Here is a 24373-nt window from a genome sequence, read left to right on the forward strand (position 1 = left end):
CTCTGTGGTAACTGCACACTCCTGGATGCTCCTCAAGCTGCTCTGATTGAGTGTAATGGTTTGTGTGAAAGAGGCAGCAGGTTTATACATGTCCTTATTCCTGTAATCACATGAAGCAGTCTGCTCCTTTGTCCTTCCTTATTTAGTTGTTACACTTGATTCGTGTGTGATTTTATACCTTCCTCTCCGAGCACAGGAGCAAGGCAACCATTCCCTTGTTCACACCTTGTTCAAAGCTGGAGGCTTTGAACAGGGTGTGCTCCATCAGAAGGTGTTTGCAACCATCACTGAGTAAACTGCAGAAAGCATTGCTGGCGTCTCGGGCAGCACAGACTGAGTGTACTTGAACCTGACTTTTAAGTTTAGACCTTTCCTGTGTACAGAAGTCTAAAATACAGCTATAAATATGCACTCTGGGATTAGCATATGTAATAAGACCAAAGAGTTCAGTTATTCAGGTGCTGTTTGCTGTAATGTTTGTTACATCCCAGGAGGCTCTGGCTGCACATTCCAGCCCTGTAATTTTAGTCTTTTGCCATATGTCTCATAAATCAATGTGTGTGTACACCCAACATAGTTAATATTAAATCTGTTCTTTTGCTTTTTTATGAGGTGGAATGAAGTAATATAAATGTGAACGTGAAGCTTAAACCTGCACAGCGGTGGCTCATCTCTGGCCTGTCAACTCTTAACATTTGCACCACTTGTGAATTTTTTTTTTTTTTTTGGGTGGCTCATCATTTTGGAGGGGGAAGTTAGCTCTTCTCTACTGTACTGTTTTTATCATTAAGTTTAGTTTCGAATTTATGTGTTCCTTGAACTCTGGCTTTATCCAATATTATGAGCTGATCTGAAAGGTTATTGTGTTAAATATTTTCTAGTGTAACAAGCTTTTTGGATGCTTTTCACTTCGTAAAAGTGTATTTTGATGTATGTATGTGAATTCATTAGCTTTAGACTTGATGTAATAAGCTTTTGAATTCTTACAAACCGATGGTGATGAGTCTGTTTCAAAGCTGCTTTCAAAACAGGAGCAGAAAGCAAGATGCATTTTCAGTTAAAAATGTTGGTTAATGTACGAATCTTTGGTAATACTTAATTTTTAAACCTTTTCTAATCTCTGAGACTCCAGATTTATATTTTTAGCTCTTATTTGACAATCTCTTAAGTATTTAATTTTGTGTCTTAGGCAAGACTTGTGAAGGGATGTGCATGTGTCAGTGTTTTAACTTGTGGCCATGAGTGAAGCGCTGGAGGTTTTACGGGGAATGGAAAGAGATGGGTGCCTTGGGAAAAGGATGTAGGGAAGAAGAAAGCTGAGTACAACAGAGTGGATGTAGGAAGACAGGATGATGGTGAAGAGGAGCAAGGGATGTTCTGAGTTAAACATCAAAGCGAACCTGTAGTGGTTACTGGATCCCACATTTCTCTGGACCAGCAGTAGAGGCACTTAACTTGGAGAAGGGAAAGAAATGTCTTCCTGCCTTCCTGTGTGGGGGAAGCTGATAAAACACGTGTGCTGTGGGAGCTGGAGCTCTATCTTGCCCTCTGCCACATGTGATTCCTGCTTTCATTGATCTTAAGCACTATTATGTTGCTGGTGGTTGACAGGACATTAACTGTTATTCTATAAAACAATTAGAAGAAATATAATTAAATTTTCATATATATGTGTTAGCAAATATAATAGAGAAGAAATGCAATCAGCATTTTAAAATGGTTTTATCTGGCTGTGAATATGGCAACACCATAAAACATTCTTAAGGTATTATTTTCAGAAGTATTTTAAAATGAACTTTTTTCTTAATTAAATAGGTGGGAAACATTGATGTAAAGATCTCTGCTACCTCTAGTTACTCCTGTTAATTTAGGATTGCTTGCTCTGCTGTTGGTAGACCTGGTGAGCTGACTGCTGAGCTTTCCTGCATCTGGGTTTTCGTGTTTTGTTTAAGGTCTCTTGTATTTTGCCAGTATTGACAAGACTTCATGTCAGAATCTGTTTTGAGACTTGCTTGGCACAAAGTTTATATGTATCCAATCCTCCATGACAAAATTGAATTATTTATATATCTAAAAACTATATGCATGTATAATAGTATTTTTATAATCTGTATCAAAATCTGAAACTTCAAGCCTGCTTCTACATAACCTCTAGAGTGTTCCTTATGTAGGAAAGTTCAGCTCTTTGTCTGTTCTTGACCTTCAAGTATTACAGTTTTTCAGTGACTCAGGTTTTAGTCTGTAAATCTGCAGCAATTCAGTAAATTTTTTATGCTTCCTGGAGATCTCACTTACTCCACATGTTGCGTATTGTGAGAAAGAAGTGGTACCTTGCCTGCCTGATTGATGATTGTTTTCCTCCTACACAAGGAGACAGTATGATTAAAAGATCTATATTTAGCATAGACTATAACACATGTAAAAATGTTGGTAACTTGTTAAACTGTGTTATGTGATGTGGGTGTGGTTTAATAAAAGGCAACAAGTCAGATTATGAAGAGGCAAAGGCAGGGAGTGATGCTGCCTCGCTATTCATTCAGCCTGATTGTGGGTCAGCACTTAAACCCAGTGATTCACGGTTAAACATTCCCTACTTCAACCATAAATTAAGCCCCAAAAAAATCAACCCAGGAGGAAGATGTCTTGTAAAACAAAGGTTATCAAGCTTGTCCATTCTTTGGATGGTAACTGCTTTCATCTGTAAGGTGATTTGTTTCTATTTTCAAGAATAATGTTTAATCCTCTGGAGAGTCAGGGGCAGCCTCTGACCTCTCCCAGCCAAGCTCTTTTTTTGGGAGGTGGAACCTGCTCTGATCTCCTGAATGCTCCAAGAAAGGAGCTCAGGAGCTTCTCAGCTATTTTGGTTCACAGATTTTCTTCATGTTACCCTTTAGTTTATGTAAAACAGTGAGACAGATAGGAATAGCTGTTCAATAGGAACACCTACATTGAGGATGAGAAGTCATGTTTTCTAGTCAAGGAAGAGACACTGGCAAAATGAAAGGATATGGGATATCTAAGATTTAAGTGACTGGAGGTGTTAAGGCTGCCGTGTGCCTGCCTGTCTGTTGCTGTAACTAAAACTGAAAATGTGGTGCTTAAATAAGTAGTTATGTGAAGATTTTTGTGCTCCAGGAACTGATGTTTCATTGCTCTTGAACAGGTTATGGATGACAGTCTCTTTTCTGTAGGCAGCTGTACAGATTTTTGTATGTGTATACAGTTACATTTCTATGTGGTTTTTTTCAGGAATGGGATTTTGCAGACTGTGTACTTGTATAAATAAAACTATTGCCTGGAGATTTATCACAAGCTTCCAATTCCTCCCTCTCCCCTAAAATAACAGGTTCAATTCTGAGTTACTTATTTTCTACCCAGTAAAATATGAGTCATGGACTTGATTTGCCAGTCCATAGATTCTTTTTTGCTGTTCTGATGGGGAAGAAAAGAGACAAGATAATTGTATGTGTAGGCTCAGACATTTATCTTTGAGTATTCTTTATCTCAGCCTCTTTAGAGATTGAGACCATTATCTGCTGCTTGAGTTCTTGCTTTAAAATGTACTCAGCCACTGAGTAGTAATGCACATCATTTTTGCACAAACTGATGTTACAGTGGAATTAATATAAGAAGTCTAAAGATTATTGTTCTCTGTATAATGGCATATATAGGAGGAGATGGCAGCTGAAGCCTTAATATTTATGCTTGAAGAATCTAGCTAAGGATTTAAATTTGCTGGATAATGAACTTCTCTGTGCCCTATAACTCAGGAAAAGACATGGTATTTTTAACTCCTGGCCTTTCAGATGCTCTGACCTGGTTTCTGTATCTCCACTGCCTGGCTGATTTGAGTGCTCTTGGCTTCTGGCGAGGGAAGTGGGGAGGATCCAGCTGTCCCCGCTGGAGCCATGGGTGGGCAAGTGGCTGATGGAGGGGAGGCTGCTGCCTGCTCGCCTCAGAAGTAGGTCAGGACCGCCCACTTACTTTAACAGCATCATGAGGCTGTGCATGCATTTACATGTGTTGCATTTTTGTCTGCCTATAAAGAATAGTTCTTGCATCACATATTGCTGCACCTAAACGATTTTGAGATTTTTATTTGTGAACATGCACATTTCCCTGAGGGATTGTTAAACTGTGGCAGGTGCAATTAAAGCAAAAACCATCTTTGGTTTTTTTTTTTTTTTGCTAGCAAGTTAAATTTATATACTTGTATTTTGCCTATCAGGCTGTAGTGACTTTGTAAGTGTTGCGAAATACACATTTAGTGGAGATTATGAAAACTTCAAACCATTATGACTACTGCTGTAGTTCACAACAGAACAAGTGGGTGGTTGCTTCCCAGTGGAGTTTGTTTTACGCCAAGAGACAGTCTGTATTGACCTTGTACTGCCAAGTTATAAATGCATAAAATCTGTGCTGCTCATGGAAACACTGACAAGCCTTGAACTGCAATGGACAGGCAGAATAAAAATATTAAAATTTCCAGCTGCAGTTAATGTCAGATTCTCATTTTGGTTTTGCTGGCTGGCAGCTGGCAGTGGCCTCATCTCGGAACAAGATGAAGTGCCCAGAAGCTTTTTGTTGGTATTGTCGCAACACAGACTCTCTCTCATAATTTGGATATATGAGGCTGACCTAAAACCCACCAGAAACAAAAAAAGAAAACTGCCTTGTGAAGCCCATGGGCAGGAGTCTTGGGCATGTTCAGGCTGGGTGTATGGTACCTCAGAAGTGAGGCCTGTGGACAGTGTCATTTTCCAACCACTGAAGTGCAAGCAAGCTGTTCGGAAGAGATGTAAGAATTGCAAACTCTTATTAACGTTATTAATGGGGCATGAATTAATGTTTGTGTCAGTAAGTGTCAGTTTTGAGATAACCAAATTGTCTTTGTGTAGAAATTAAGTCCTTCATGAAAGGAGTCATAACGATGATGCTCAGGAAGAAGGTGCTGGCAGGGGTGATGGGTATGTTTGTCAGAGGATCCTAATGTGTGCTTTTGAAAATGAATTTTTGAGCACTTCCTTGCTGTTAGAAGATTGATGTGAACTACAGGGTTGTGGTGTAGTGGACCCACATGCAGGTGTGGAGACCAGGATTCCTGAATTTGTTTCGGTCTGGTTTAATTTTAATGTGGTTTTTAATGCTCCAAGGAAGAATAATTAACGTTGCAGTTCTTCTTCAACAAGGAGAACAAAAAAATAGTGCTTGCTTTACAAGAATGTTACAAAGGGTTAAATACAGAATTCTTTACAAGAATGTTAGAGAGTTAAATACGGAAAAAGCAGTTACTGGCCCATCCAGGCATTGCTTACTGACCCGTTCTGTAGTTTTTTGTCAAAAGTAGATTTATCCCTGGCTGCTGTGGCAGAACTCTCTTGTGTGGTTGCTTTTTCTCTCCTTGTTGCAAAGCAGCTCCATGTCATGCTCCAGTGCTGCTTTCTGACACACAGAGTAAAACATCACTGTCGACTCTGATTCAAACCTGGCTGGTACCAGTCCCTTACCCATGTCTGCTGGTTGTAAGTCTGACGGATTTGCAGTCTCTCTGCTCCTGTTCTTAACACAGTCACCTTGAACTTCTCTTTGCATCCTCTTTCCTTTTGTGTGTCTTGGATTAGGATGGTATCTCTTAACTGTGTATCGAAGTGTACACAGCTTTGCTATCCTGGCTGTGTTAGGAAGGTACAGAGAGTACCTTCTTGGTGCTACCAGACTTTGTGTCTGATTGTTCTTTCTTGTATCTGCTGATGAAATTCTTCATCAGTAAATCTTCACCCTTTGAATCTGGCTGCAAGATTTTCTGCATGTAATGACTGCACACAGAATTATTTTAGAATCTGTTTTTTTAATGTAATTCCATTATAGTTTCTGCTAAAATTCGCTACTGTCTTGTGTTAGACCTCTGAGTGTTTTCTACCTGTCACCACTTCAGGTAGAGAGACTCAAGCCTGGCAAGAAAGTTACTCAAGCATTCCTCCTTTTGGTTTTGGGTCTTTGGTCTTTTGTAGTAGACACTGCTTTTGTCTGAAATTTTGTCTGAATTTTCTATTATTTATAACCCATCCATTATTTTGCTGCCTTTGATGCTACTGCTGGACTTAAAAGCATATTGTCTGTTTGAAATTATTGATTAAGGTGATGCTTATCTCACACCATTTTATAGCATTTGGAAGAGGTGTGTGTTTTGGTTTTTGCTCTTCTTTCTTCTAATAAATTAAAAAAAAAAGTCATGTTTTTGACCAAAATGCCTGTATGGGGCTTCCCCATTTCTTTTTTGCATCTCAGTGCTTTTTACAAAGCTATGGAAGCAGCCACTTCTGAAGTCTTGTGCAAAGTGAAGATCTGGGGAAGGAGCCTGGAGCTGATTCCTCACTGGAAAGTGTTACAGTTGAAGAACCTGAGGAGGTACTAGTTCCTGGAGCAGCTTGGAGTCTTTTGGAGGCTGTATAAATTGCATAGGAGAAAAAAAAAAAAAAAAATCCAGGGGCAGGCAGAAGCACCCTTGGGAAGTTTTCAAGAACAACTATGTTTTAGAATGAGCAGAATGGCCTTGTCAGCAAGGCAGCTAGAAGGGTGTTTTGGAGGTGGCAAACATGTCAGCTGTAGCCAAATTTAATTGCTTATGGTTTTATCAGACTTGTAAGTAACTGGCCAAAAACCAGCTATAGGCCTGACAATGTCAAAATCTTTGAAATGTGAAATGTCTACTCAAATGAGGAGGTAGACAGGATGCTGTGCTATTCAGGAGCGGTTTTGTTTGTTTTGGGGGTTTTTGGATTTGGAAGATGGGATGGATCTCAGCAGAGCTAAGATCTCCAGGGCAGAAGTCACTGTGGAGGAAGGAGAGTAACAGCAGGAACTACTCGGCTGTTTTCTAAAAAGCCTTTTTTATGTAATGTAGATGAGTGGGAGGAAGAATCCTGCTGTCTGTAGTCTTGCTCTGTTCTTTTCAGAAATAGGAGGATGCTTTGGTCTGTTTAACTTGAAGTACGTTTGAAAACACCAGTAGGTTTCCAGACCTGCTGAGTTTTCCAGCTGGACAGCTGCAGTAAGAAAGCTGGGCTTTAATGGTCCAAAAGACAGCAGACAGGTCCTGGGGAATATGTTTCTCATATTTTTGGCATTTTATCAAGGTATGGGCTTTGTTGTCTTGAAGCTCATGTTCAAGAGTTCACATGACATGAGAAAGTGTGTATATATGCCTTGCCAATTCTGTTTTAAAATATTAAATATTTTATTGCAGCTACAGCTGCAATAATTCATAGAGTTGTTAACCAGTGGCTACTGGCGGTGGATGCAAGAATTGTTCACAAGAAGTGGGTCACAAAAAGCTGCAAGTATTTATGGGTGTTTGCATTCCCAAGGATGCTGTGGAGGCAGACAGGACCATGGGTGCAGAAAAGGATTCGATAGCTCCAGCTGCAGGCATAGGAGAGAGAGAGGAGGTGATCCATTTCCCTGATGAAATCCTTACGGGTGCTCTGGGAACGTGGGAGGATCTGAGTTGCAGGAGCTCTAAAGAGCATCTGGGGTTTCAGCTGCTGGGAGCTGTGTTCTGCACTGGATGGGCCATTGATCCGACTTAATGGGTTTCTTCTTGTGCAAAGTGATGATTTCCTTCTTTCAGAATACCTTTTCTCCAGTGGGATCTCATTTAATGAGCTGATGCAGTAGAGTGACTGTTGCTACTTGGCCTTTTTCTCAAGAAAGGTTTTTTTGCTTTCTTGTTTATAGGCTTCTCAGTCTTGTTCAGCACATTCAATTCCAATGCTAACATTCTAATTTAGAAAGATTTGAAAGTGGGAGACATTAACCAGAAAAATTGTATCTCTGTTATTTTCCTCTTGGATCTTTCCCCTCACTTGCTCCTGCTTGGTTTCTTGGAGTTTACTTTCTTTTCTACTCACATCTTTCAGCAGTGCAATTGCATCTCATCTGTGAACACCTTGGAGCTTTCTGGGGCAGAGATAATCGCCTAATACAGTTTTATATACTAAAATACTTTAGTACCCTACCCTGTGGTCTATCACTGAAGTAATATTTATATTTTTAAAAATATTTCAAGTATGAGCTGTTACATGAGAGTTGTAATATTAAACTTTTGGGCTCAAAGCTCCTTTTCTTGGAGTAGGTGGCTAAAATGCTGCTTCTGTTTCTGGTTTTTCTCAGCACACTACCAGTTTACTAGCACAATTGCATGGAAAGGTCAAGTTTATGACAGCTTTTGGTATGTTTAGTTGTAGGATGAAGGCCATGATTTTTGGGTATGTCTTTATACCCCAAATGGTAAGTACCTGAAATCTGTTAGTCTGTGGAGCATCTCTCTAAAACCACTGACCTCTTGGGTGATTTAAGTGGCCTCTGAGTCTTTTAAATCTCTTGTTTCAGGAAGTTAAGAAGGATGTAGAGCCCAAGGATGATGCTGTGCCACTCAGGAGGGAGAAATCTGGCAATGTAGCCAGCCTTGTGCAGCGTATGAGCAGCTATGGGCTTCCAGCAGGAGGATTTCAGCCTCATCCCCCATCCAAAGGCTTCAAGAAGAGTATGTGGTCTTTCCAATTCCTTCAATTGTGCATGCTGCTGACGTGCATTTTTAAAATAAACATGAATTACTTAATGCATGACTTAGTTTTAAGGTTACACAGAAAACTAGAAACATAGGAGGAAACACTGTGATTCAAAGACAAATTTTGCTCCTGTATGTATGGGCCGAAAACTTATATGTAGCTTTTAACAGTAATAGGGATGAATTTCCCTGTGGACAGGATTTAGACTCCTTCCAGATGTCAGAGAGCTCTGAAACTTCATGTGAGCTCTGTTTGTATTACCAGGTACCTGAATGAGAGGCCTGTTCATGATAATTAAAAATTTTCCTGTGGTCATTTTAAAAGAAATGTTGAAATATGAAAACATCAAGTTTTGCCACTAATTCAAGGCTTTGTCAAGGAAACGCGGTGTAGTTCAGATTCTTCCTGATAGGCTTGCTTCTAGTGTGAAATAAGATGGAGTTTGTGGTGTTAGGATAACGTAGTAGTTTTCCTTTTGTTGTAACAGCAGCCCTCAGGATGGCCAGGAGTGTAGCACCAGTGCTTTTGTATCTGTGATTTCTATTTATAATGCCAGTTTTTATAACAAGGTGACTAAAACTTAGAGCAGAAAACTTGCCATTTGCTGCATCCAGTAAACGGGCTTGTGATTTTGAATTGGACATACCAATCTCTTGTAAAAGATTGCTTTAAATTACTGTGGCTTCCACTGTCTTACAAGGTTTTGAAGGCATTTATGATTTAAGCTTGCTTTTTTAAAAAAGAATTCAGAACTTACTGGTTCTGGCATGTTTATGCTTTGAGGTTTTGCCTATAAAAAAAGATCCACTAGTTGTCTTTTAAAACCCTGAAATGGGACCACCACCTTAGCAAATTTGTTGGGACTTTGTTCCAGGAAAGTAAGTAAAAATCACTTTTTAGTGACTCTGATCTGTGTGTGCATGTTGGCAACAGCACATAGGTGCCTGTTAGATGTTTACACAGCAGGCTTTGGAAAAATCCAACCTGAAAGATTAATGCTGTTCCTAGATAAATGCAGCCAGGATCTGAAAGGGAATCAATGTCATCCTTATGGGTCCTTCCAACTGGAGATATTGTAGGATTCTGTGAACATGATCTGATACCAGTTCAGCTGTCAGCTATTCATTCTGGTCACCCTAACCCTGGAATGTTCCTGTATTTTCCATGTCACATCCTCATGCTGGTGGCTGTGGCCAGGGTAGAAGGTACAGCTTGGTCTCAAATTCTGCAGGGCTCTGGCTGCTCTCATGCTCTTGGAGAAAATGGTGTTCAAGCACTTTCCTTTAGGCACACAGCTGTTTACCTGGTGCAGTGACAGTTTCTGCATTTCCATTTTACAAGCTGTTCTCTTTTTCCTGGAAGACTGTTTAAACAGCTCCTGCAGATCCTGTTTGCTCTGTGCCTGGGCAATCACTTGCTTTCCAGAGCTTAGTTGTCTTTGTGTTTCTGGCTTTTCACTTGCTAAAATGAGGTTTACAATGTTAAAAACAGAGTTAAGTTTTGTTAATAGCAAGTTTCCATGTGCAGTGGGGCAGGTTGTCTGTGCCTGCTCAGTCCCTTGTGTTGTTACCACATGCAGCTTTCCCTGAATTCAGGTGTTTTTGTGTCAGGTGGGTGGTAAGCTGCAGGCAGAATTCCTATCAGTTAGATGTCTGCCTTTGTTCAGCAGAAGGAAAATACAGAAGGTGTGCTAAGTGATGGCAACAAAGAGCTAAATTTGGTTTACCCTATACAAGACAAACAAAACCTGAAGCCAGACAAGTTGTTTTATAAAGGGACAGAACTACCTGCAGGCTGCCAGCCCAGCAGTCCTGCAGCAGCACGTGAAGCTGGGGTGCTGTTCTCTGAGAGGATTGGTTCCCTTCCCAGGTTATTCTAGGGGTTTTCAAAAGTGGAAGGCAGTACTTCCTAAACTGTGTGTCACTGGAAACAGACCTCAGAGGAGAGGGAGAGTTCTGGATGTGAAATGCATCTGTGGGTTTCCCCCCTCCTCCCATTTAGATATAATTATGCTATGAAAAAGAGCACTGAGATCAGATTTATACCAAATGGCAGTGACTTTTTAAATTTGCCTTTTTTTGGTATCAGTTAATCTTCTACAATGCAGAAGCATTGAAAGCACTGCAGGAGGCAGTAAAAGCCATTGAACCATTTATTGCAATTACTCTTAACTGAACAATCCCTCTGGGCTCATGCATGAGTTCCAGTGGATGTAAAAGCAAGGGTGCATTATGTGGGCAATTATGTGTTATTAGAAATAACCCATAAAGCTTCATATTTCTGGTTTATTTGTTTCTTGCATAGCTCATATACCAGCATGTAGAAAATTCTGGATTTGGTGAGCCCTCTCTCAGAAATTTTAGATGCTGAGTATTACTCAGATGCCTGGCCTGTTTTGTACTGAGGATGCTGGGTGTGGTCTTCTAAACGCCTGGCTTTGGACTTTGAACAGTGCTATAAAAAGACAAGGATCAAACTTGGAGGCCATATCTGTGTTTTGAAATGTTTTTACACAGCTAATCATAATTGCTGAAGCTTGAATGTGGACGGAGTACAAAGTATAAGAGAGAGCATGGAAATTACACAGCTCCTATAAGCTTAGGCTTTACCACTTCAAGCTTTTGATTGATATGCTCATTTTCAGCTGTGGCAGATCGCTTTGGAGGAGGATAGGAGCATGCATGGGTCATAGCTCAAGATGATAATTGTCTGCAAAAACATGCTGGCTGCTCTGTTGTGGAAAAGGTCTGAAGGCATGGCCTCTTGTTTGAAGGAGAAGTACATAAACTGTCTGGGTTCAGCAGCAGCAGCACTCCAGGATATGTGCAGAGTAATTAGGCAGTGTGGGTTCACACTGCTGTGGCTGCAGGGCTTGGGTTGTCAGAAGCCACTTCAATGCTCTCCCCTCTCAGGATGTCATTTTGCCTTTTTAATGCCTGCAAAGCTTTAATGATACGGGGCAAACAGCTAAAGACCGCACTTGATTTTAATCTTGCCTTTGTCAAAGACAGCTAATTGACACTTAGTTTGATTTAGTAGATGCCATACTGGCACTGAGAAGAGGGAGGGTTTTTTACTCACAGATAAAAATGAGTTTAGATTTTGAAATGAGCCCTGGAAATGTTGGCATTACCTCAGAGCTGTGGTTAGCAAGGTCTTTGTTAGAGGCCAAAAGGTCTATCAGCTCTCAAATGTTGTGCACAACAAAAGGTGTTCCTGCTTTCAGGATTGTTTAAAGACTGGAGACTCAAACTTGCACATTTTCTTCCAAGCAGGTGCTAACTGACAGTGATTGTCATTCCTGCAGATTTTGGTCAGGAAATAGCTTGAGAAATCACTGTAGCAGGGATTTACCTGAATTGCTTGTGTCAACATGCTTTTTATAGCAGGTTGGTAATCAGTGGTGCAGTTTTGGTTTGTCTGGGATTGATAGTTGAAGCTATGGCTCACTACCCTAAGGTGACCCAATCAAACTGTAAAAGCAGCATCAAAAACTATATAGCTTTTTGGGATGGTTTCTGGCTCTTCAGGAGCTGAGTGTAGGAAAGACAAGCCCTTTATGAGTGTTCTTACTTCTGCCATTTCCTTTGAATCAGGGTCCAAGAAGCGGCAGTGCAAAGTGCTCTTCGAGTACATCCCGCAGAATGAGGATGAGCTGGAGCTCAAGCTGGGGGATGTGATTGACATCATTGATGAGGTAAGCTGTTCTACAGAGCTGGCCGTCCATGTGCTGAGAGTCAAACCACTTTTTTGGGGATTGCTTGTATTACAAGCATGTCGGGAAAATAGCATGGGAAGCAGTGTTTTTGCTGCTAAGGTTAATAATTTAGGAGTTCTTTCTCTCAGGATCTAATATTAATCAATGCTAGATGTTTAGAAGAAGTATTTGATCATCACAGCAATAAATTGTGGTCTGTTACACAGATTGATTTTTTTGAAAGAGTTTTACAGTTCTTTGGCCCTGTGTGTGTGATCCTTGGCTTTAGAATGTATATGCTAAAACTGTTGGACCACTTCTTTTGGCTGACATACTCCAGATTGGTATAGGTCAAAAATGTTATTTGACTTGACTTGCCAGCTCATATAAACTCACTGAGTTGGAGTAGTGGTTTCTTGTCTTTTCTTACCCATGTGCTTCCTTGGTATCTGTTCCATTCAATAGCAGTGGTGAGAGGCTTGTATGTGTGGGAAGAGTGTCTCTTCCAAATGGGAAATCTGTCAGGGAAGCTGTGGAAAAGATCAGAGCAATTGTGGAAGGAACGTTTTCAGAACTGGTTGGAAAACTTCTGCACAGCAGGCTCTGACCTTCTCTGGTGCCATCTCTTCCTACTGTTTCCCTGAGGCTTTGAGAAAGGAGGATGAAGCTTTCTTTGTAGCCATGTGTTACTGGTGGTGCTTTTTAAGTAGCTTTATGAGACTCTGTTTTTCATGCACATCACCCCTTTTGGAAGAGAGTGCTAACTTCACAGTGCCAGGAAGGACTCTTCCATTCTAGCAAGGAAGAAACGACGCCTTTAGATGCATTTGCACTAATACTTCCAGAATTTAATATGTGTGTAAACAGAGTGAGTGACTTGCAAAACCTGCTCACTAAACTCACAGTTTCATAAGTATCTTTGTGTGTGGGTGTTTGTAAAGGAGTGTTCCTGGGTAACCTCAGCAGTTTAATTTGTGGATGGTGCCTGTACTGGCAGTTGTGACTGGATGGTCCAGGGTAAGCACTCATATGAGAGAGCACGTGCAGTGAACTAATGTGGAAGCTGCTGTTTTGGTTGCACATGTCAGCATCTGGAATTATTTTCAGAGCGGTGTGCAGTGTCATTTATCAGAGATGACCGAGCAGCCAAACAGAATAAAAAGATCAGAGCATTTACTCATCTGGTTTCTTAAGGAAGTGTAGATTATATTTTATTATTTTAATTTTTTTGTTAGTTCCCATTCTTATTCCTTTCTTAATGATTTGAAAATATGTTTTTGTAGTACCCAGTCTTTGCTTCTTTGAAAAACTGCTAACAAATGTTTAGGGAAATTCTACCTGGTAGAAAAATATTCCAGCTTCCTATGATCACAGAGCTGTTTGCACACTGTTTTCATGGTGATGTAGAATAGATCTGACAGGTGTAGACTATGTCTGTCTGCTTCATGAAACTGTACTGATGGGACCAGAAATGTAAAGAATGGTAGAAAATACTGTCTACTGGTTGTGCAGTATGCTGGGATAACTTGTCTTAGGTAACTTGTCTTCACTACTGTGAGATAATTCACTTCCATTTATGTATAAAAGGTGCTGTTGATATGCATGCAGATCACTTGTAACTGTTAGTTCCAGGAAAGATCATTTGGTCACCTCTTTCTAGGGGGAAAATAAGGTAAAATTGGCTCCATGAGGGGATCAGTTCTATCAGTTACTTAAGAATAATTCAGTATTTAGCCCTTGAGTGATTTTCATAAATTGAGTAGTTGCAACGGAGACCACTGATCAGGAAATCAAAGGTGGAGGCAAATGGGTTCAGAAATTAAATAGCTGATAATGAAGAGAGCAGAAGTAACTTTTAGGGAAGAAAATTTTGCTGTGTGCTGGCTGAATCCACATGGCTTTTTGTTTATAGAACAATCACGTGGGTTTTACACATGAAGAACATGCACAGAGTGCACGTGATGACTGTGTCATGCTGTAAAACCTTTGTTTCTCCTTTATATCTTCCCCCCACTCCTGTCAGAAGCAGCACTAAATAGTAGATTTATTTTTGTAGTACTATATTTTTAGTATTTACATACTGTTTTTTCAAGCAAAGTAAAATTTCATAGAACATCATTAGGGAAGTTTTTAGTAAAAAAAAAAAAAACAAACCAGATTGGCAAAGCTGGTTATTTCAACCTTCTTCCCCATTTTTGTTTAGAAATCTGAGTTTTTTGTAGAAATAAGTTGACACTCACACTGCAAAAAAAAGTTCTGGTGTCTGTACCAGAGCTGTACCTCCCTCTTGTGGAGATTGGATCATATGATAATATTTTGGAATGGAAGAGAAGGGTTATGAAATTGTCATTTGTATTGCCGCTGCTAACAGATGCACAGATGTTCTCCACCAAAGCATGAAGAACTTCTTCAGTTTGTGTCTTAATGTTGATTAAATAAACTTTTTCTGGCAATACAGTTTGTGTATAGTCAGGGGTTTTATAAAGGCAATGTAGTGAGGAGGCTGAAGTGAATGTGCCCCAGAAATTTTGGGTTTGTTCCTGAGTGCCTCTGAGTTGGCATCGCTTTGCTTTGCTATAAAGTGCTTTGCTGACGACATTTCTTGGCAGCAGAGTAAATGGCTGCTCAAGTTGCTTTCTGTATCGTAAGCATTAAAAGTCCTTTTCTCGTGGCTCCTGAGTGAGTGGTGTGGGTGAGTCAAGGCATTTGTATTCTAGTTTTCTGTCATGTGTTTTGTAAAGCCTGAGGTGCCAGAGCCTGGGCAGCACTTGCCAGTAATCTGTGCTTAAAATTTGTTTCAGAGGACCAGCCTCTGAGTTTGAACCGTCCACAGCAAAGCTGTATTACCACACCAGGATGTCTTTAAAAACAACAGTGCTCTTTTCATTGCCTGTGTCTGTAGCTGCCAGGTTCTACTTGGGCTCTGCTTGCCTGGAGGTGGGATGGCATTTAAAAACTGTGCCTATGTGTCAGGCATAGTGACCTACAAAGCCAGGCTAAAAAAAGATAACGCAAACAGCTGCTGCTTGGTTTGCTTTTTTCTTTTCCTCTTGCTTTCCTTTCTTACAGCTTTCCAGCCCCAAACCAGGGCAACCTAAATAAAAGATTCTGAAAATTTATCTTAATTATAGCTTTTAAATAGTGCTTATTAGGTAAATAGACCGAATTTATGTAAGACATTTTGAAAACTGTTCATAAATTTGAAGAGCACAATTCTTAGCCTGTTGGTATCATCTTACCCCATCACCTCTTCCTGCCCAGCTTTTGCTTGTTCTGCTTTAGACCATGTGGGGTATTCCTGATAAACTTTTCAACATGTTTCTAGCCTAAGGACTGCTGTGTGCCACCAGAAAATCCTGGTGGACTCAGCAGTGTTGGTCAGTCCTGTGGCACATGTAGGGCCAGGCTGTGCTGTTCAGCCTCCTGCTAGAAGGAATGGACAGCTTAGTTTTCTATTACTCTGATGTCCTTAAGGACTTTTCTCTGTTCTACCCAACATTATCTGTAGAAATGTTATCTTTAAACTTGTCTTTTGATCAAAATCGTGTGAAGCTACCCAGTGGGTATGAAGCAAGTGTGAACATGACTGGTGGAAACTGGACAAGACAGGAAAAGACAGATGGACAGCAAGAACACAAAAATTTCCATGGACACCCAGACTAAAAGTTTCATCTGTATTTCATGAACAGTTTAATACTTTCTTCTTCTGTTAGATGTGCAATGCCTCTTAACTCTGTCTTGAAGAAGTTGATGAACATTTTGGTGCTTTTCTGTATTAACTGGCATGGAGCTAATCTCATGTTTAAGGATCATTGCTGTAGTGATACAAGCAACATTGTTTTCTTGCTCTTCTTTTTGGCTAATCCTTCTACATCTTTGGTAGGTTTCTTTATAAAGAAATCATCGTCATCTGAACTTTGCCCAAAGTTGTTTGTAGAGTTTTGTAGGTGAAGTACGGATGGAATTGCTAGGAATTTCCTTTTGCCTTATTGGTAATGTGCAAAATATTTCTCTCCAGGTAGAAGAAGGATGGTGGAATGGAATACTGAATGGCAAGGCAGGGTTGTTTCCTTCAAACTTTGTGAAAGAATTGGAATCAACAGATGATGGCGAAACACAGGATGCTCTGGATGAGACAGGTAGGCTTCTGTTTGTTGCAAACCCTTAGCAAAGTAATTTTTGGTTTCTGGTATAATTTGGAGCATTATGGTTATAATACAACAAAGCTGTAAAGAATTCAATCTTCCTAAGAATGGTGTTTAATTTCTTTCTAGATAGTGTTGATGCTGAGTATGAAGATACCTGTCCTGCTCCCACTTCGGTCGTAATAAAATTGCAGTCAAGGTCTTAATCTTGCAAATATGTGTTCTATGTTTTATCACTAGAAATTTTATCATATTCAAAGTTGATATTTTTTAGAATTGGATATAAAATTATTCTTTTGTTTAGTAGCTTTTTTCAGTCTTATTCCCACAGACATGAGTTCTCTAAAACAGAAAATTTAAGTGTTGAACCAAGTCATTTGAGAATTAAAACTTGAATTTAATTAAAACAGTGTGGAGAGCCTCAACTTAAAATGAATCCAGGGAAGCAGACCCTGTTTCTTAGGCCTTAGATTATGTTTTAGTCTAACAATAAAATGTTTTTAAGGCAGAATTTCCATTTGGCTGTTCTTTCCTGGCTATGGCTGTATAGCTGGGGCAGAAGCAGACGGTCTGTGGCTGAGTGGTGCCAGGCAGGTCTGTGCTTTACAGGCAATTACTCTGTTCCCTTGAAAGTGCACTTTAGAAACATTTGAGTCTATGGAGATCAGTTTGAAGGGGGCTTGTGACATCGTATTGCTGGAACAGGAGTGTTTTTTGGGAACATCATTGCAGGAATTAATTGATTCTTAAAGACAGCTGTGTAACATTCAAGAAAAACAGATTTTATTTTATTTTTTTTAAACCTTGTGGTGATGTGCACCCTCATTTACCTGATGTCCAGTAATGATTGCTTCAAACAAGGGCTTGCTCAGGCATAGGGAAGAAGAGCCTGACTTGGAATTTTTTATGTAAATTGTGGAAATAATTGCAATAGCATAAAACAGGAGTTGTTTGACATGAGCAGTCCAAATAGCTCAGTGGCTGTCTCCTTGGAGGTCAGGTTCCCTGAGTTTAATGGGGCCTGGTGCAGTGGATTTACAGATGGGTATGTGTTGGTCTTAATTCCTGAATACTGAAATCAGTGAGACTGAGCAGTAATTTGAAGTAATTGTATTTTCTGTCAGTATCTAGCAAGTTGGTGTTTTCAGCCCCTCATCCCCCACGGGTTATATTTAATGCTCAGTACCTTCACAGTCACAATCTGGAGTATCTTTTGGTTCCCTCCTCACTCCTGGGAAACAGTAACTTCCCCTTTCACTCAGCTGTGGTCTTTCAAGCGTGCGACCTGGACTTTGGCCACCAGTGGGATGTTTATATGTCCCATGAGATATCTGAGGGGGATATAACTAAATAAAGAGCAGCTGGGTAGACAAAAGGCGAGAAACTGAAGTCTAGAGCAATGCAGCTTCACAGTATCATCAAAATATCTTAAATTTATGATAGAAGGAAGAGGCTTTAATCTTTGAAGTTCACAAGCCTGTATAGGCTGAAAAGAACTGGACTCAAAGGCTAAAAGATGTGGAGGCCATTTTGACTTTGGTTCATAAAAGCTGTCTGTTTTCACATTACTGTCTCCTGGATTTCTGCATGCAAAAATTGCTTGCCTATGTATACTAATTTGTGGGCTTTAACAGATTTAACCAAATTTAAAAACTAAAAAAGAAGAGTTTCAAAGCTCTTAACACCAAAATTAAGTTATTTTCTGAAATACATTTCTGGGGGGTGGATAAATGCTGTCCCATAAAACGGAAAGATTAAAAGAATTGTAAATAGTTGAATTATCCAGCAGTGATTAATCTCCAGCAACTATATCTAGTTGGAATGCTTGGAGAGTTTTGAGCAATGGGAAAATGTCACTTCGGTGCCTTAAGAGGCATCACTCTGCCACTGCAACACACAGTGTTTTCCTGTGGCAATTGAAATATGTTTGGATTCATTATGGGCCTTCATTGATTTTCTTTCTGTGGCTGTAGCTGTTCAAATGAGAAGCTTTTAGATGTTGGACTAAAATGCCATTTTCAGAGAGTGCGTAAGCAGTGTTTCATAAAACGAATGGAAAACATTGACATTAACAGGCTGTGGAGCCTGAGTGCTAATTGAAATAGCAAGAATGTTAGTGATCTGTTGACTTAGTGTCCAGAGTAATCAGGGCAAAATGGTGTAATATAAGTTGGTCTTATATTAAATATAAAATGAGAACAAATCTGAGGTATTGCAGCTACAGTGATGTTCCTAGAAAACCCCTTTAGCAGAGCAGTGCACAAAGCTGTGCTGCTTCCACTTTTTTTCCCAGAAAAGCAAATAAATAATTTCAGCTTTTAAAATAGCTTTCCCTTTCTTATTTTATTTTCAGAGCCTGTTTTCAATAGTCCTACCTCACCTGTGACCTCTCCAGGAAATGGGAGTGAACCTGCATTGGGACCAGCACAGCCAAAGAAAATCCGAGGTGTTGGGTTTGGAGATATCTTTAAGGAAGGCTCAGTGAAACTTAAAACAAGATTATCCAGTAATGAATCAGAAGATAAAAAGCAAGATAAGGTTTGTAGTGGTACATATTGTTCTTTTGAGGTTTCCTATAAAAATAATTTAGGAGATGTGGAATCTGACCATTATCCTCTCATAGGGCTCTTGCCTATAAAACAAAACAAATCCCCTCAAATTTGTTTCACAATAAATTGTATTTAACATTGATTCCAAAAAGTCTATTCAAATGTTCTTGGTATTTAAAACATTAGGGACTGAAAACCAAGCTGATACAAAAATTGTCATTTCAGAGCCATGTGGTGAAAGACAAAATGACATCTTGAACACATCTGCTGTGTGAGGTCTCTTGTAACAGACTTTATATATAGTCTGGGAGAAGATTGTTTAAGTCTGCCTATGCAAGTTAAACTTACCTTTTAAAACAAGGACTATTTTGGCATTTCTTTGTGTTTTGGCTTATTTAGGGTTTTTTCCCCAAGTTTTGGCAGATGTTGAGATTGTTTTTGGGTGTCAACTGCCATTACCTTCAGTGAGTGCTGCCAAGTTTCTGGTTTCATAAATTACTGTTTGTGTAAGCCTGAAAAATGCAGTTCTAGGATTTTGCATCACTATTGATTTTCTTTCCCCCAAATTTTATGAGTGAGTGGGGAAAAAGAGCGCTTTTATTCTTTGTTGTTTGAATTTTATTTTGATCTGAACTTGAGAGCAAACCTACCCCTTGGAAGCACAGCAGTGATGCTCAGTCCTTTATTTTGAACTTACTATTTCAAGAGCTTATATATGGATTTTCAGCTTTAGATAAGTTAAAGGCAGCTGAGATAGTCCAGAGTTTCAGTTTTGACTCAGGTGATCAGTTCAAGAAAGCTTTAAAGTCTTTGTCCTTTTCAATTTTTTTTCATGGGTTATGGTCATTAATGCTCTTTTGCTGAGTGGTTTGTTTTCTTCTGCCATTGTAATAATTCTAGTGGTGTAGGGCAAAAGGTGAGGTGAGTCCCTGGGAGGAGGAAGGGGCTGAGGCTTCCTTGAATGTGTTTTCCATCAAAAGCAATGCTCAGAGCAATGGCATGGTGTGTGTAATGTTTATTTCTGATCTGGTCAGAGCATCAGATGATTTGGAAAAGAAAAGTTTCAAGTGTGTTGCCTTCCTTTTAAAGCTCAGGAAATGTTGCCTCCTAAAGAAGGTGGTGTTTAGAAAAGAAGGTCCATGGCAGACCTTACTGCATCCTTTCAATGTAAAGATGGATATAGGTGCATAGATGGAGAGAGACTCCTTACTGAGGTTTGTAGTGACAGGACAAGGGGCAATGGCTTAAACTGAAAGAGGGGAGACTTAGGGAGAAAAGATGGGAGATAAGGAAGATATTCTTTGTGGTGAGGGAGATGGGGTGCTGGAACAGGTTGCCCAGACAAGTTATGGTTGCCTCACCATTGGAATTGTTCAAGGCCAGACTGGATGAGGCTTTGAGCAGCCTGGTTCAGTGGGAGGTGTCCATGCTTATGGCAGGGAGTTGGGACTTGGATGGTCATTGAAGGTCCCTTCCAACTCAAACCTTTCCATGTGATGGCACATGGATTCTCCTCATTTCTCTCCTGGCTTTGTCCCCTGATGTGGCAGTCTGTGGGATCACTACATGTCAATGCTGTTAGAGTAGCTTTTCAGGACCTAGCTTTGAGTTTGCTTTCTTGTCATGAGATTGACAATTCAAAAGGGTGTTTCCCTACTTTGTACCTTGTTACTTGAGAGTATAAAGAGCCTGTCCAAGCTCTGTTCAATTAATATGAAGTCGGCTCAGACCTTTTAAATTGTTCTATTTGACTGTGTATAAGCAATAAAATATGCTGGTTTTGGTTGGCCTGTATGGAAAGGTCTTGTGGACCATTTCTCGGCAAGAGAGGAAATGAAGTGAGAAAACAGTTTTGCATAGCTTAATGTCAAAGAAATAAACAATTTAGTTTAGCACTTAATATTCCATGTACACGTTGGAGAGCCCAAGGGAAATAATTCTCGTGAAAGTCTTGTGAAAATGGATGGCTTCTTTGGATCTGTGCTTGCTTTGGGGTTATCTGAAGAAATGCTGGGAGAGCACTGTCAGTCTCTTAAGACAGTAAGGAAAAAAAAAAATCAGCTGTGTAGAGGAGAGAGGGCTCTTTGCCCTTGGAGAATTCAGAGACTGTTCAGCACAGGAAGGCTGAGCACTGATGTATCTGAAGTGTTCCAGAGTGTATCTGCTGCTGCAGGGGATTGTTACAGCTCTCCCAGCGTCCCACCTTGGCTCAGGCTATTTATACCCTGTCTGCCTAAACTTCCTCTCTTACTCCTAATTGCATCTTATGTTGGAAGGGGGAAATGCAGAGAACTATTTCCATGTTGGAGGTGTTTAATCTCAGAGGTGGGTTATTTTAGTGCTTCCTTCATATACCATTCTGGAGAGAGTTAAATTGCATAGGTACTGCAGGAACATCCCAAGTGACCGTGGCTTCCTCTATGGTATGTCAGAGGTACCAGGCACCAGCCTACAGGCATTGTCTGGTTCTAAGGAGAGTAAATCCAGTTTCTCTGACAGTAGAAGATTTGCATGGTTGAACTGTAGATGAAAATGAGCAGAGTAGCTAAAGGCAGTGGGATTTTTCACATCAGTAATGCTGTTAGGGCTGCTCAGGTAAGTACTGACTGTAAGATCATATTCTGTGTTTGTAGCTCTTTGGGTGTGAAGAAGTGGATACAACTGAAGCTGTTGGAATCTGCCTGGCAGCTCAGCAAGTTTCTGAAGGGAAAAATAAAATGTTGTATCATTTATTTTGGTTAGATGTTAACTCTGAAACTTGTGGCAATGCCTCTGTGTTTTTTCATTCAGGAGAAATCTCTGGTGTTACTTAAGCTGTTCTGTACAAACTGCTGAGAATTTAAGGGAGCTGGTATAGGTTTTAATGTTCTCTTTCGTTTGTCTGAATAGTTAAAAACTGCTTGTCTGAGGTGGTGTATGGCTGCTGAATATTCCCGCCTTATTCCAGTGCAAAGTAAGCGTGGTCAGCAAGTTACTCTGAGCAGAGCTGTTAAATAACTGCTTGTCTTGTGTTCTAGAAGAGGCAATATTCAGGCTAATGGGAGAGTAACACCTGGAACTGCTGAAATACAATTGCTAAAGTATGTTTGGCCATATCCTGAGATTAGCTTCCAGTTTGAAAGCTGTGCTCTGTCTTTAATCAGTAGACAAATTCTAATTGCAGTGTCTGTAATGAAGTAAATACAGTAAGCTAAGTGCTTAATGGGAAAAGCTCATTGAATCTCTTGGAGATGGTAATTTGCATCATCTGAGCTAATGAAAAATTGAGTGTGTCCTGTAGCCTAATCAAAAACAAAACTCTCAAGAATTTTTGTTAACAGAGTTCTTTTCCCTTCATACAGCCATTACCTAACCATCCCTCTGGAACAAAGTTAATTCATTTTCCCAGTACAACAAAAACTGAAAATACACCTGAGGTAATAAAATCAGAAGCTGAAGGTAAACCAAAAGGTAAGGCTGATGGACATTTACATCTGTTACATGGTAATCCTTTCTTAAGAACAATTTGATTATCATTTTTTTTAATGTTAAAATATAAAATGTCTGCGGTGTACTGGAGTTTTGTGTAATATACTATGTTACATCTTTGAAGTACCTTTGAGGAGTTTATGCAAGTGCAAAAAAGTCTAAAGAAATTTTTGCTTACATTTCTGTATGTCATGGTTTAGCACAGCTAAAAAAGAATCAAAAACATTTGTAGGGTTGTCTCCCAGAACAAAATAAGGCTGGGGTACGAACTTTCGTTGCAACAGTCCTTTGCATTAATTTTCTATTGACGTGTTGAGAGGGATTTGCTTTCTGCCTGGTTTTATTCTGGTGGGATGCTGGAGACCTATTTCCATGGAACAGTCTCTCAGCACAAGTTCCTTTGTAGGCTCAGGATTTTCTGTGGAGGTGGCAGTGTGCATCAGAAAGTTGGTGTTTATGTTGTGTTGAGGTCTGTTCCCTCAATAATCCAGTTTCCCTGTGGTTTTATTTATACCATTTTTTAATTTTTCTTTTTTAGTATCTCTTAAGAATTTATGACTTCATTTAGCTGCCAAATTGCACTGTTTTATCTAGAGAGATATTTTTAAGCCAACCCAAAACATCTTGTGGGAGTGCCAACCCCATGTAAAAAATTAACTTTGATTATGTGATGTGTAGACAGCTCATTTCCCCTGTTCCAGAGCAGACGTTTCTCAACTTCTGTATTGTAATTTTAAGTGTTATTTTTGTTTTATGTGGAAATACCTTATTTTGCTGTGTTGTTTTCTGTGGAATGCATAATTTGCAGAAATAAGAAAACTGCAACATCTTGCTTCTTAACCGTTCCAGTGCTATTGCTCTAAGAACCACCAGAATATGCAGCCCTGCGCATTATGGAATTTGATTTGTCTAAAACTTTGCATAAAAATTACCCAACTCTGCCTAAAAAAAATAGGAACATTCAATGCTGGACATCCAGAACATTCAGTATTTAGCTCTTTTCATGGTTTCAGGTGCATCTCATTCTAAAAGTGTGGAAGTTGGACTAATCCTGTAGCCAGAGACTACAGGACTCAGTGCTGAGTCTGTATCCCAGAGAAACAAATACATGAGAGAGGAGCTTAAATATGAGAGTAATAGAAGCTGTAGGAGAACATCAGTAGGTAATTCCTATAGACACCAGATAAGAACATCTTATAACCTTAGGAAGAAAGCTTGTTTTTATTCCTTAGTGTTTTTGTTTAAATACAGACCATAGTATATTTTATATAATAATAATTTATATATCTCCTCCTCAGTTTTGAGAGACCAGCTTTAAAATAAACTGTGTTCATCGGTTACACAGATCTCTGAGATGTTTAGACTAGGGTGGCTTATTTTGCAGTGAGGCTCTTCTGGTTTTGGAAGCTTGTTTTGGCTTCTGGTGCATGTAAAAATATTTTCTTTAAAAAGTAAAGTAATCACAATTTGACCCCTCTTTCCCCCAGTTATGTTAGGATACAATATCTATGATTCCTTCTACTCTATTGTTAGTCTTGAGACTTTGGAAAATACTTATTTTAAACTAAGTTCTGTTAAAAATATTTACTGAAATCTAGATGCTATAAAGTTAAACTGGGGCCTTTCCTAAACTTGACTACTGGCAGGATACCAGGCTCACAAAATAAGAAGCTAAAGGGGCAAATTGTACAAACTCGTCTTATCTATGGCCAGGTTTCCTGGTGGTGCTGATGCTGGGGTTCACAGCCTGGCAAATGGGGTCCTGGGCAGGGTGCAGAGTTTCTTGCCTCGTCCAGCATTCCTGGCAGCTGGAGCAGAGTGAAATGTCCCCTTTCTGGCACTGCTTTTTGTCTGTGTGGGACTTGGTCTATGTGAGGAGGGGGGAAGTGCTTGGAGGAGGAGAGGCGATATAAAGGATTATACTGCCCAACTCCACAGGCATAA

At 39.8% G+C, this 24373-nt stretch overlaps 1 protein-coding gene across 3 annotated transcripts in view; it reads left to right on the forward strand.

Moving 5' to 3' along the window:
- LOC125323090 (CD2 associated protein) overlaps positions 1-24373 on the forward strand; it is an 82072-nt gene that overhangs the window by 33952 nt on the left and 23747 nt on the right. For all 3 annotated transcript variants that reach the window (XM_048297681.1, XM_048297680.1, XM_048297682.1), the window contains 5 exons: positions 8392-8545; positions 12167-12267; positions 16286-16406; positions 18766-18950; positions 22303-22411. In XM_048297681.1, the coding sequence (XP_048153638.1) occupies positions 8392-8545; positions 12167-12267; positions 16286-16406; positions 18766-18950; positions 22303-22411 (670 nt within the window). The remainder of the gene's footprint in view (positions 1-8391; positions 8546-12166; positions 12268-16285; positions 16407-18765; positions 18951-22302; positions 22412-24373) is intronic.

Source organism: Corvus hawaiiensis, chromosome 3 (genome assembly GCF_020740725.1).
Source record: "Corvus hawaiiensis isolate bCorHaw1 chromosome 3, bCorHaw1.pri.cur, whole genome shotgun sequence".
In the NCBI taxonomy this organism is placed as follows: Eukaryota; Metazoa; Chordata; class Aves; order Passeriformes; family Corvidae; genus Corvus; species Corvus hawaiiensis.